Source organism: Ranitomeya variabilis, chromosome 2, assembly GCF_051348905.1.
Source record: "Ranitomeya variabilis isolate aRanVar5 chromosome 2, aRanVar5.hap1, whole genome shotgun sequence".
Classification (NCBI taxonomy): Eukaryota; Metazoa; Chordata; class Amphibia; order Anura; family Dendrobatidae; genus Ranitomeya; species Ranitomeya variabilis.
This window is the reverse complement of record NC_135233.1, coordinates 1369086-1383099: the sequence shown is the minus strand read 5'-3', so window position 1 is coordinate 1383099 and position 14014 is coordinate 1369086. Positions and strand designations below refer to the sequence as shown.

At 44.8% G+C, this 14014-nt stretch overlaps 1 protein-coding gene across 1 annotated transcript in view; it reads left to right on the top strand.

Annotated features, from left to right (window-relative positions):
* OTOG (otogelin) overlaps positions 1-14014 on the top strand; it is a 1016637-nt gene that overhangs the window by 602347 nt on the left and 400276 nt on the right. The window contains exon 24 of the mRNA XM_077292284.1: positions 9141-9248. Within this exon, the coding sequence (XP_077148399.1) occupies positions 9141-9248 (108 nt within the window). The remainder of the gene's footprint in view (positions 1-9140; positions 9249-14014) is intronic.

The following is a 14014-nucleotide window of genomic DNA, read 5'->3' as shown; positions in this document are numbered from 1 at the left end:
AGTATGCAGTGTGATAGAATTCTGTCCCGAAGCGAGCGGCAGAATTTTAGACGGAAAAATGGGTTGTGTTTCTATTGTGGTGATTCAACTCATGTTATATCAGCATGCTCTAAGCGCACTAAAAAGCTTGATAAATCTGTTTCCATTTGCACCTTACCGTCTAAGTTTATTCTATCTGTGACCCTGATTTGCTCTTTGTCATCTATTACCACGGATGCCTATGTCGACTCTGGCGCCGCTTTGAGTCTTATGGATTGGTCCTTTGCCAAACGCTGTGGGTATGATTTAGAGCCTTTGGAGACTCTTATTCCTCTGAAGGGGATTGACTCCACCCCATTGGCTAATAATAAACCACAATACTGGACACAAGTAACTATGCGTATTAATCCGGATCACCAGGAGATTATTCGCTTTCTGGTGCTGCATAATCTACATGATGATTTGGTGCTAGGATTGCCTTGGCTGCAATCTCACAACCCAGTCCTCGACTGGAAAGCTATGTCTGTGTTGAGCTGGGGATGTAAGGGGGCTCATGGGGATGTACCTGTGGTGTCCATTGCATCATCTATTCCCTCTGAAATTCCTGAGTTCCTGTCTGACTATCGTGACGTCTTTGAAGAATCCAAGCTTGGTTCATTACCTCCGCACCGAGAGTGCGATTGTGCCATAGATTTAATCCCGGGTAGTAAATACCCAAAGGGTCGTTTATTTAATCTGTCTGTGCCTGAACATGCTGCTATGCGAGAATATATAAAGGAGTCCTTGGAAAAGGGACATATTCGTCCATCGTCATCTCCCTTAGGAGCCGGTTTTTTCTTTGTATCAAAAAAAGACGGCTCTTTGAGACCATGTATCGATTATCGGCTTTTGAATAAAATCACTGTAAAATATCAATACCCATTGCCGTTGCTGACTGATTTGTTTGCTCGCATAAAGGGGGCCAAGTGGTTCTCTAAGATTGACCTTCGTGGGGCGTATAATTTGGTGCGAATCAGGCAGGGGGATGAGTGGAAAACCGCATTTAATACGCCCGAGGGCCACTTTGAGTATTTAGTGATGCCTTTTGGTCTTTCAAATGCTCCGTCAGTTTTCCAGTCCTTTATGCATGATATTTTTCGCGATTATTTGGATAAATTTATGATTGTGTATCTGGATGATATTCTGATTTTTTCGGATGACTGGGACTCTCATGTCCAGCAAGTCAGGAGGGTTTTCCAGGTTTTGCGGTCTAATTCTTTGTGTGTGAAGGGTTCTAAGTGTGTTTTTGGGGTACAGAGGATTTCCTTTTTGGGATATATTTTTTCTCCCTCTTCCATTGAAATGGATCCTGTCAAGGTTCAAGCTATTTGTGATTGGACGCAGCCCTCTTCTCTTAAGAGTCTTCAGAAATTTTTGGGCTTTGCTAACTTTTATCGTCGATTTATTGCTGGTTTTTCGGATATTGCTAAGCCATTGACCGATTTGACTAAGAAGGGTGCTGATGTTGCTGAATGGTCCCCTGACGCTGTGGAGGCCTTTCGGGAGCTTAAGCGCCGTTTTTCCTCTGCCCCTGTGTTGCGTCAGCCTGATGTTGCTCTACCTTTTCAGGTTGAGGTTGACGCTTCTGAGATCGGAGCTGGGGCAGTGTTGTCGCAGAAAAGTTCTGACTGCTCCGTGATGAGGCCTTGTGCCTTCTTTTCCCGTAAATTTTCGCCCGCTGAGCAGAATTATGATGTTGGGAATCGGGAGCTTTTGGCCATGAAGTGGGCTTTTGAGGAGTGGCGCCATTGGCTTGAGGGGGCCAGACATCAGGTGGTGGTATTGACTGACCACAAAAACTTGATTTATCTTGAGACCGCCAGGCGCCTGAATCCTAGACAGGCGCGCTGGTCATTATTTTTCTCTCGGTTTAATTTTGTGGTGTCATACCTACCGGGTTCTAAGAATGTTAAGGCGGATGCCCTTTCTAGGAGTTTTGAGCCTGACTCGCCTGGTAACTCTGAGCCCACAGGTATCCTTAAGGATGGAGTGGTAGTGTCAGCCGTTTCTCCAGACCTGCGGCGGGCCTTGCAGGAGTTTCAGGCGGATAGACCGGATCGTTGCCCACCTGATAAACTGTTTGTTCCTGATGATTGGACCAGTAGAGTCATCTCTGAGGTTCATTCTTCTGCGTTGGCAGGTCATCCTGGCATTTTTGGTACCAGGGATTTGGTGGCAAGGTCCTTCTGGTGGCCTTCCCTGTCACGAGATGTGCGAGGCTTTGTGCAGTCTTGTGACGTTTGTGCTCGGGCCAAGCCTTGTTGCTCTCGGGCTAGTGGATTATTGTTGCCCTTGCCTATTCCTAAGAGGCCTTGGACGCACATCTCGATGGATTTTATTTCAGATCTGCCTGTTTCTCAGAAGATGTCTGTCATCTGGGTGGTGTGTGATCGTTTCTCTAAGATGGTCCATTTGGTTCCTCTGCCCAAGTTGCCTTCTTCTTCCGAGTTGGTTCCTCTGTTTTTTCAAAATGTTGTTCGTTTGCATGGTATTCCTGAGAATATCATTTCTGACAGAGGGACCCAATTCGTGTCTAGATTTTGGCGGGCATTCTGTGCTAGGATGGGCATAGATTTATCTTTTTCGTCCGCTTTCCATCCTCAGACGAATGGCCAGACCGAGCGGACTAATCAGACCCTGGAGACATATCTGAGGTGTTTTGTGTCTGCTGACCAGGATGATTGGGTTGCTTTTTTGCCATTGGCGGAGTTCGCTCTCAATAATCGGGCCAGCTCTGCCACTTTGGTGTCCCCGTTTTTCTGTAATTCGGGGTTTCATCCTCGATTTTCCTCTGGTCAGGTGGAAACTTCGGATTGTCCTGGAGTGGATGCTGTGGTGGAGAGATTGCATCAGATCTGGGGGCAGGTGGTGGACAATTTGAGGTTGTCCCAGGAGAAGACTCAGCTTTTCGCCAACCGCCACCGTCGTGTTGGTCCTCGGCTTTGTGTTGGGGATTTGGTGTGGTTGTCTTCTCGTTTTGTCCCTATGAGGGTCTCTTCTCCTAAGTTTAAGCCTCGGTTCATCGGCCCGTATAAGATATTGGAGATTCTTAACCCTGTTTCCTTCCGTTTGGACCTCCCTGCATCCTTTTCTATTCATAACGTTTTTCATCGGTCATTATTGCGCAGGTATGAGGTACCGGTTGTGCCTTCCGTTGAGCCTCCTGCTCCGGTGTTGGTTGAGGGTGAGTTGGAGTACGTTGTGGAGAAAATCTTAGACTCTCGTGTTTCCAGACGGAGACTCCAGTATCTGGTCAAGTGGAAGGGATACGGCCAGGAGGATAATTCTTGGGTGAATGCATCTGATGTTCATGCCTCTGATCTGGTTCGTGCCTTTCATAGGGCCCATCCTGATCGCCCTGGTGGTTCTGGTGAGGGTTCGGTGCCCCCTCCTTGAGGGGGGGTACTGTTGTGAATTTGGATTCTGGGCTCCCCCGGTGGCTACTGGTGGAATTGAACTGGTGTTGTCATCTTCTCTGTTCACCTGTTCCCATCAAGATGTGGGAGTCGCTATATAACCTTGCTGCTCTGTTAGTTGCTTGCCGGTCAACAATGTAATCAGAAGCCTCTCTGTGCTTGTTCCTGCTCCTAGACAACTGCTAGATAAGTTGGACTCTTGTCCATGTTTGTTTTTGCATTTTTGTTCCAGTTCACAGCTGAAGTTTCGTTACTGTGTCTGGAAAGCTCTTGTGAACAGGAATTGCCACTCTGGTGTTATGAGTTAATGCCAGAGTTTTAAAGTAATTTCTGGATGGTGTTTTGATAGGGTTTTCAGCTGACCATGAAAGTGTCCTTTCTGTCTTCTGCTATGTAGTAAGTGGACCTCAAATTTGCTAAACCTATTTTCATACTACGTTTGTTATTTCATCTTAATTCACCGCCAATACATGTGGGGGGCCTCTGTCTCCTTTCGGGGTATTTCTCTAGAGGTGAGCTAGGACTAATATTTTCCTCTGCTAGCATTATTTAGTCCTCCGGCTGGTGCTGGGCATCTAGAATCAACGTAGGCATGCTACCCGGCCACTGCTAGTTGTGCGTTAGGTTTAGTTCATGGTCAGCTCAGTTCCCATCTTCCAAGAGCTAGTTCCTATATATGCTGATGCTATGTTCTCTTGCCATTGAGAACATGACAACCGTGCATCTCAGGGTTAAGTCCAATATACCACCAGAATCTTGGGAGCCCTCCGCACACACCTGTGCCTCATCGTTCTCTAGCTGTCCAGGATTCTGAGCTATCAAGACTAGCCCTCCAGAACCACTTAGCCAACCCAAGTTTGGATTCTTCATATCGGTCAAGTCCAAACGAACCAGTTGGGATGTCAGTTGTCCCGTTTAGACCTCCCACTAGGAAGTTATGACCAATCCTAGATATTGGGAATTATTTCAGCTAGGAGGTAAGGGGAGATTTCATTTCAGCCCAGAGGGGAGGAGGCAAATATGGGAGGGGTGCGAGCTAGGGGTTAAAAGCTATCTACATACATTTAGCCAGTGTTATTGTTCTGCCATGGAAGCCACGTCACGCGTGGAGATGAACCAGAAACTAAGAAAGTACCTATGGTTTCCAGTGCTTCCCTGGATCAACATGCTACAAGAACCGGTAACTTGACACACAGCAAACTGCAATCCCATACCTGTAACTTACCTTTATATGTACTTCTGGCTGTAATATCTGTATATATTTGTATTATCTAGTGTGCCTTTCAGCACTTAAAATATCAATTAATTTTGGGCTGCTCTTTTACCTCCAATCCTGATTTCCCACGTCAGTGAGTCCGGCTAATACTTATACGCTACCTGGGGTTGCTTTCTGACCCGATATAGGCTTGTTAACCGACCGGGCTTATATTTAACGAGGAACTGGTGGCAGCATACTGTTCTAATGTAATCGAGGGATCCTGGTAGTGATGGACCAGAGGTTTATATATATATATATACACATTGCTCAAAAAATAAAGGGAACACTAAAATCCCACATCCTAGATATCACTGAATGAAATATTCCAGTTATAAATCTTTATTCATTACATAGTGGAATGTGTTGTGAACAATAAAACCTAAAATGATCAAAGTAAATCACAACTAATCTCCCACGGAGGTCTGGAGTTGGAATGATGCTCAAAATCAAATTGGAAAATGAAGTTACAGGCTGATCCAACTTCAGTGGAAATGCCTCAAGACAAGGAAATGATGCTCAGTAGTGTGTGTGGCCTCCATGTGCCTGTATGATCTCCCTACAACGCTGAAGAACAGGCGGGCCATATGAGGTCTGGCATTGTCCTGCATTAGGAGGAACCCTGGGCCAACCGCACCAACATATGGTCTCACAAGGGGTTTGAGGATCTCATCTCGGTACCTAATGGCAATCAGGCTACCTCTGGGGAGCACATGGAGGGCCCTCCAAAGAAATGCCACCCCACACCATTACTGACCCACTGCCAAACCGGTCATGCTGAAGGATGTTGCAAGCAGCAGATTGCCCTCAATGGCATCTCCAGACTCTGTCACGTCTGTCACATGTGCTCAGTGTGAACCTGCTTTCATCTGTGAAGAGCACAGGGCGCCAAAGGCGAATTTGCCAATCCTGGTGTTCTGTGGCAAATACCAAGCGTCCTTCATGGTGTTGGGCTGTGAGCACAACCCCCATCTGAGGACATCGGGCACTCAGACCATCCTCATGGAGTCGGTTTCTAACCGTTTGTGCAGACACATGCACATTTGTGGCCTGCTGGAGGTCATTTTGCAGGACTCTGGCAGTGCTCGTCCTGTTCTTCCTTGCACAAAGGCGGAGGTAGCGGTCCTGCTGCTGGGTTGTTGCCCTCCTATGGCCCCCTCCACATCTCCTGGTGTACTGGCCTGGCTCTTGGTAGTGCCTCCAGCCTCTGGACTCTTGGCTGACAGACACAGCAAACCTTCTTGCCACAGTTCGCATTGATGTGCCATCCTGGATGAGCTGCACTACCTGAGCCACTTGTGTGGGTTGTAGAGTCCGTCTCATGCTGCCACGAGTGTGAAAGCACAACCAACATTCAAAAGTGACCAAAACATCAGCCAGAAAGCATTGGTACTGAGATGTGGTCTCTGGTTTCCACCTGCAGAACCAGGTCCAGGGCTAAGGGAAACCTGGTCTGAGTCATCTGATACATCCATGCAATTGGGTGTGGCATCTCATGCTGGAAAGCAGTCTGTTTGGCGCAAAGGGGGTCTGTTTTTACTGTGGTAGAATGGGACATTTTGTGGGCACATGTCCTTCCCTATCTCACGGTAAACAGCCGCTGGAACTAGGGAGCTCGAAGAACGGAGAGGTTAACAAACCTGGGTTTTACATATCTGCTCCGTAGGTAGGACACAATTTTTTCTGCCTGCTGAAATCCATCTGAGCAAATATAAAATGTTATTTCTGCCTTTCTGAACAATGGGGTGGGGTTTAACTTGATCGACGCTAGGTTCGTCCAGGTCCAGGGCCTCAAGCCACATACACTGTCCAGACCTATACCCATAATTGCCATTGACTCATCACCCTTGAGACAGGGGAATTTTACTCAAGTCATCTGAGGGTTACATCTACAGGTAGGGGCCATACACTCAGAAGGTATTGACTGTTATGTGCTAGAGGGTCTGCCCTTTCTTGTGGTACTGGGACGTCCTTGGCTGACTCTGCACAGCCTTGTGGTAGATTGGCAGACTCGGGAGGTGGTAAAGTGGAGTGAGTATTGTCAAGGACACTGCTTGAGTACCCAGCTTGCAAGGGTGGATACTCAGTATGCGCCAAAATACCTGTCTGACTTTGGGGATGTGTTCTCGGAGCAGGGCTGCCAAGACCTTCCTCCACATCGTCCTTATGACTGCACCATTAATCTTGTCCCTGGGGCCAATCTGTCAAAGAGTAGACTGTATAATATCTCTGGTGCTGGGTTAGGGTTACCTAACAATACCGGTTAGGGTTACCTAACAATAAGGGTTAGGGTTGCCTAACAATAAGGGTTAGGGTTACCTAACAATAAGGGTTAGGGTTAGCTAACAATAATGGTTAGGGTTACCTTACCATAAGTGTTACTTAACAGTTAGGGTTACCTAACATTTAGGGTTAGGGTTGCCTAACAATAAGAGTTAGGGTTACCTAACAATAAGGGTTAACTTACAATAAGGGTTAGGTTTATCTAACAATAAGAGTTAGGGTTAGCTAACAATAACTGTTAGGGTTAGCTAACAATAACGGTTAGGATTACCTAACATTTAGGGTTAGGGTTGCCTAACATTAAGGATTAGGGATACCTAACAATAAGGGTTAGGGTTGCCTAACAATAAGTGTTAAGGGTTAGCTAACAAGGGTTAGGGTTAGAGTTATCTTACAATAAGGGTTAGGGTTATCTAACAATAAGAGTTAGGGTTAGCTAACAATAAAGGATAGGGTTATCTAAAAATAAGGGTTAGGGTGTCCTTACAATAAGGGTTAGGGTTAGCTAACAACAAAGGTTAGGGTGTCCTTACAATAAGGGTTAGGGTGTCCTTACAATAAGGGTTAGCTAACAATAAGGGTTAGGGTGTCCTTACAATAAGGGTTAGGCTTAGCTAACAATAACGGTTAGGGTTGCCTAACAATAAGGGTTAGGGTTAGTTAACAATAAAAGTTAGGATTTCCTTATAATAAGGGTTAGGGTTAGCTAACAATAAAGGTTAGGATTTCCTTACAATAAGGGTTAGGGTTACCTAACAATAAGGGTTAGGGTGTCCGTACAATAAGGGTTAGATAACAATAAGGGTTAGGGTTAGCTAACAATGACGGTTAGGGTTGCCTAACAATAAGGCATAGGGTTGCCTAACAATAAGGGTTAGGGTTACCTAGCAATAAGGGTTAGGGTTACCTAACAATAAGGGTTAGGGTTACCTAACAATAACGGTTAGGGTTAGTTAACAATAAAAGTTAGGATTTCCTTATAATAAGGGTTAGGGTTAGCTAACAATAAAGGTTAGGATTTCCTTACAATAAGGGTTAGGGTTACCTAACAATAAGGGTTAGGGTGTCCTTACAATAAGTGTTAGGGTTAGCTAACAATAACGGTTAGGGTTGCCTAACAATAAGGGTTAGGGTTGCCTAGCAATAAGTGTTAGGGTTACCTAGCAATAAGGGTTAGGGTTACCTAACAATAAGGGTTATGGTGTCCTTACAATAAGGGTTAGCTAACAATAAGGGTTAGGGTGTCCTTACCATAAGGGTTAGGGTTAGCTAACAATAAAGGTTAGGATTTCCTTACAATAAGGGTTAGGATTTCCTTACAATAAGGGTTAGGGTTAGTTAACAATAAGGGTTAGGATTTCCTTATAATAAGGGTTAGGGTTAGCGAACAATAAAGGTTAGGATTTCCTTACAATAAGGGTTAGGATTTCCTTACAATAAGGGTTAGGGTTAGCTAACAATAAAGGTTAGGATTTCCTTACAATAAGGGTTAGGGTTAGCTAACAATAACGGTTAGGGTTACCTTTCAATAAGGGTTAGGGGTACCTAACAATAACGGTTAGGGTTAGCGTTGGCTAACAATAAGGGTTTGGATTTCCTTACAATAAGGGTTAGTGTTAGCATTGGCTAACAATAAGGGTTAGAGTTACGCTACCACAGAACAATAAGCATTAATTCACATGGCTAAAATAGAACATACCAAAAGGAAGGCATTGTCAAGGGGTAGATCAGCCCAGAATGGGGCCCAGAGCCATAGTACTACCTGTGTAGCACAAGAAGTCTGCGGGAGGATCAAGATGCCTTATAGGCTAAAGTGTCCTGTGTTCACAGTGTGGGAAGAAGGGAGAGCACAGAGCCATGATTGCCAAATGCGTGTCACCAGCAATCTTAGCACACAGAAGATTGTTCGGCAGCACATCATATTGCAAACTCATCTGTGAGATGAATTTTCTCAGGAAAGCTTGTTGGATTTTCTTTCCATTCATTGACTAAATGTCAGGATCTAGAAATTATTGAAGACTTGACACGGTATAATAGTTGCCCTGGTTCAGGGTGCAGTGCTGACGCTGGGAGGTCACACTCTTGTATGTGCGGGGGTGGGCCCTGTAGTTATCTTCTTCCCTGCCTAAATATTAGGTCATCCCTGACATGCACTCTTTTCTCTGTAGGTCGGTGAAGCACGGGGTGGAATGCCTGCAACCAGATGCCTGCCCCTGCTCATGGAAAGCCAAAGACTATTACCCAGGAGACATTGTCCAATCACCCTGTTACACCTGGTGAGTTACACCCCAAAAGAGCTCTTGAGAACATTGTCACCATTTTGTGACCCTTCTAACGTTCCTATGCAATGTTTATGACAGCACAGAGGTCACAGATTGATGGTAATATCATTTGCAGAGTCCTTAGCAGCACATAGTATATCAGGAGAGAAGTGTGCTAATCTTGTGAGAGGTCACAGACTGAGAGTTACATAATGGAAGGAGCAGGTTCAGCAGCACAAAGTATTTAAGGATTTAAGCAGGGGCTGGCCGGCAAATTTTTGTCTGGGGGGCAATCACAAAGCATGGGATCAGAACAGAGCTTACTACATTGATACAGTAACAGAAAGAAACTACAGAACAGATACGGGAACAAAGCCAAGCATATTACATAGATATAGTAACAGAACGTAGCTTATTACATAAATACAGGAACAGAAAGTAGCTTAAGGCATAGATAAGAGTGTACCCTCACCCATCCCCTGCAGACTGTGAGCCCTCGCAGGCAGGGTCCTCCCTCCTTATGTACCGGTGTGCCTTGTTTTTTGCTCATGGATAGTTGTATTTGACTATATTTGCCCCCTTTTTACATGTAAAGCGCCATGGAATAAATGGCGTTATAAAAATGTACAATAATAATCTACTATATCATTGTCTAAGAGTCACTTCCGTCTGTCTCTCTGTCTGTCCCGGAAATCCCACGTCGCTGATTGACCAATCAGCGACGGGCAAAGTCCGGCCGAGAATTAGTCCCTCTCTACTCCCCAGCCGTCAGCGCCCCCTCCATACTCCCCTCCAGTCAGCGCTCACACAGGGTTAATGGCAGCGTTAACGGACCGCATTATGCAGCGGTGTAACGCAGTTTGTTAACGCTGCTATTAACCCTGTGTGACCAACTTTTTACTATTGATGCAGCCTATGCAGCATCAATAGTAAAAAGATCTAATGTTAAAAAAAAATAAATAAATAAAAAATAGTTATATACTCACCGTCCGTCGGCCCCCCGGATCAGGAACAGGCCTTTCCCGCTCCTCGCCACACTCCGGTGACCGCTCCATGCATTGCGGTTTCGCGAGATGATGATGTAGCGGTCTCGCTAGTAATAATAATAATAGTGCAGAACCAAGATTTCTGCATAGATACGGAAACAAAAACAAACTTACTACACATACGAGAATGTAGATAAATGTAGAATAATCACCGAGGACGGAGTAATCCTATAGCTGCATATACATTAGATGGGAGAATACTCTGGAGGACAGGACAGGAGAAGGATGGGGGATTTCTGGTTACAAGGAAGCTGAGCAGCAGCACTCAATGTCAGGCATCAGCCGCAAAAGCAAACAAGATTTTAGGGCGAATTAAAAGAGCAAGAAAATCCCATGACTCCAATGCATTGTTACCCCTCTGTAAATCACTTGTGAGGCCACATCTAGAACATGGGATCCAGTTTTGGGTTCAACTAAATTACTATAAGGGATGGAAGCCCTCTCACATGGAAAGGTTGGAAAAGTTAGGCTTGTTCAGCTTAGAATTACAGATGCCTTGGAGGGGATCTCATTTACATGTATAATTTACAGTGGTACGGAAAAGTATTCAGACCCCTTTACATTTTTCACTCTTTGTTTCATTGCATCCATTTGGTAAATTGGTAAAAATCTAGAAATTTTTGCTAATTTATTAAAAAAGAAAAAACTGAAATCTCACATGATCATAAGTATTCAGACCCTTGGCTCAGTACTGAGTAGAAGCACCAGTACAGACATGAGTCTTCTTGGGAATGATGCAACAAGTTTTTCACCCCTGGATTTGGGGATCCTCGGCCATTCTTCCTTGCAGATCTTCTCCAGTTCCGTCAGGTTGGATGGTGAACTTTGGTGGACGACCATTTTCAGGTCTCTCCAGAGATGCTCCATTGGGTTTAGGTCAGGGTTCTGGCTGGGCCTGTCAAGAATGGTCACAGAGTTGTTATGAAGCCACTCCTTTGCTATTTTAGCTGTGTGCTTAGGGTCATTGTCTTCTTGGAAGATGAACCTTCAGCCAAGTCTGAGATCCAGAGCACTCTGGAAGAGGTTTTCATGCAGGATATCTCTGTACTTGGCCATATTCATGTTTCCTTCAATGACAACCAGTCGTCCTGTCCCTGCAGCTGAAGGACACCCCATAGCATGATGCTGCCACCACCATGTTTCACTGTTGGGATTGTATTGGGCAGGTGATGAGCAGTGCCTGGTTTTCTCCACACATACCACTTAGAATTATCACCAAAAAGGTCTATCTTCGTCTCATCAAACCAGATAATCTTATCTCTCATAGTTTGGGAATCCTTCATGTGTTTTTTTAGCAAACTATGCGGCTTTCATATGTCTTGCACTGAGGAGAGACTTCCGTCGGGCCACTCTGCTATAAAGGCCTGACTGGTGGAGGGCTGTAGTGATAGTTGACTTTGTGGAACTTTCTCCCATCTCCCTACTGCATCTCTGGAGCTCAGCCACAGGGATCTTGGGGCTCTTCTTTACCTCTCTCACCAAGGCTCTTCTCCCACAATTGCTCAGTTTGGCTGGATGGCCAGGTCTAGGAAGACTTCTGGTGGTCCCAAACTTCTTACATTTATGGATTATGGAGGCCACTGTGCTCTTAGGAACCTTGAGTACTGCAGAAATTCTGTTGTAACCTTGTCCAGATCGGCGCCTTGCCACAATTCTGTCTCTGAGCTCCTTGGCCAGTTCCTTTGACCTCATGATTCTCATCCCTGCGTGCTTCCCTGAGACCTTTGGAACAACGCGGTGTGATCACGTTGTTCCAAGCGTCTCCTCCCTGCAGGCCCCGGATCCAAAATGGCCGCAGGACTCCTTCCGGGTCCTGCAGGAAGGTGGCTTGCAGGCGCTGGCAAGCCTGCAGCACTGCCTGTCAGATCGCTGATCTGACACAGTGCTCTGCAAAGTGGGACAAAGTAAAAAAAAAAAAATAATAATAGTAAATATATAAATATATATATATATATATATATATACAGGTAAATACCAAACCTTATAAAAATCCAGAAAAGGAGCTCTTTAATCAGCCCAGAAAGTGACGTTTCAATCCCAACAGGAACCTTTCTCAAGCAGTGAACATGTGAAAGTGCCAGGTATATAAAGAGTATACATAATTATAGTTATTTGCATTAATCATCATTGTAAGAGCATGTATTCACATTATAATTGACATGCATAAAGTGCAGACAGCGATACAGGAATTATTCATCATATAAAGTGCGGTGCATAAATATAGATAGAAATGGCATTGAAAAATTACATAGTTACATAGATAGTTACATAGTTATTAAGGTTGAAGGAAGACTGTAAGTCCATCTAGTTCAACCCATAGCCTAACCTAACATGCCCTAACATGTTGATCCAGGGGAAGGCAAAAAAACCCCATGTGGCAAAGAGTAACTCCACCATGGGGAAAAAAATTCCTTCCCGACCCCACATACGGCAATCAGACTAGTTCCCTGGATCAACGCCTTATCAAGGAATCTAGTGTATATACCCTGTAACATTATACTTTTCCAGAAAGGTATCCAGTCCCCTCTTAAATTTAAGTAATGAATCACTCATTACAACATCATACGGCAGAGAGTTCCATAGTCTCACTGCTCTTACAGTAAAGAACCCGCGTCTGTTATTATGCTTAAACCTTCTTTCCTCCAGACGTAGAGGATGCCCCCTTGTCCCTGTCTCAGGTCTATGATTAAAAAGATCATCAGAAAGGTCTTTGTACTGTCCCCTCATATATTTATACATTAACATAAGATCTCCCCTTAGTCTTCGTTTTTCCAAACTAAACAGCCCCAAGTGTAATAACCTATCTTGGTATTGCAGACCCCCCAGTCCTCTAATAACCTTGGTCGCTCTTCTCTGCACCCGCTCCAGTTCAGCTATGTCTTTCTTATACACCGGAGACCAGAACTGTGCACAGTATTCTAAGTGTGGTCGAACTAGTGACTTGTATAGAGGTAAAATTATGTTCTCCTCATGAGCATCTATGCCTCTTTTACTGCATCCCATTATTTTATTTGCCTTTGTAGCAGCTGCCTGACACTGGCCACTGAATATGAGTTTGTCATCCACCCATACACCCAGGTCTTTTTCATTGACGGTTTTGCCCAGAGTTTTAGAATTAAGCACATAGTTATACATCTTATTACTTCTACCCAAGTGCATGACCTTACATTTATCCCCATTAAAGCTCATTTGCCATTTATCAGCCCAAGCTTCTAGTTTACATAAATCAGCCTGTAATATAAAATTGTCCTCCCCTGTATTGATTACCCTGCAGTTTAGTGTCATCTGCAAATATTGAAATTCTACTCTGAATGCCCCCTACAAGGTCATTAATAAATGTGTTAAAAAGAAGAGGGCCCAATACTGACCCCTGTGGTACCCCACTGCTAACCGCGACCCAGTCCGAGTGTGCTCCATTAATAACCACCCTTTGTTTCCTATCCCTGAGCCAGCTCTCAACCCACTTACACATATTTTCCCCTATCCCCATTATTCTCATTTTATGTAACAACCTTTTATGTGGCACCGTATCAAAAGCTTTTGAAGAGTCCATATACACTACATCCACTGGGCTCCCTTGGTCCAGTCCGGAACTTACCTCTTCATAGAAGCTGATCAGATTAGTCTGACATGAGCGGTCCCTAGTAAACCCGTGCTGATACTGGGTCATGAGGTTATTCCTCTTCAGATACTCCAGTATAGCATCCCTTAGAATGCCCTCCAGGATTTTACCCA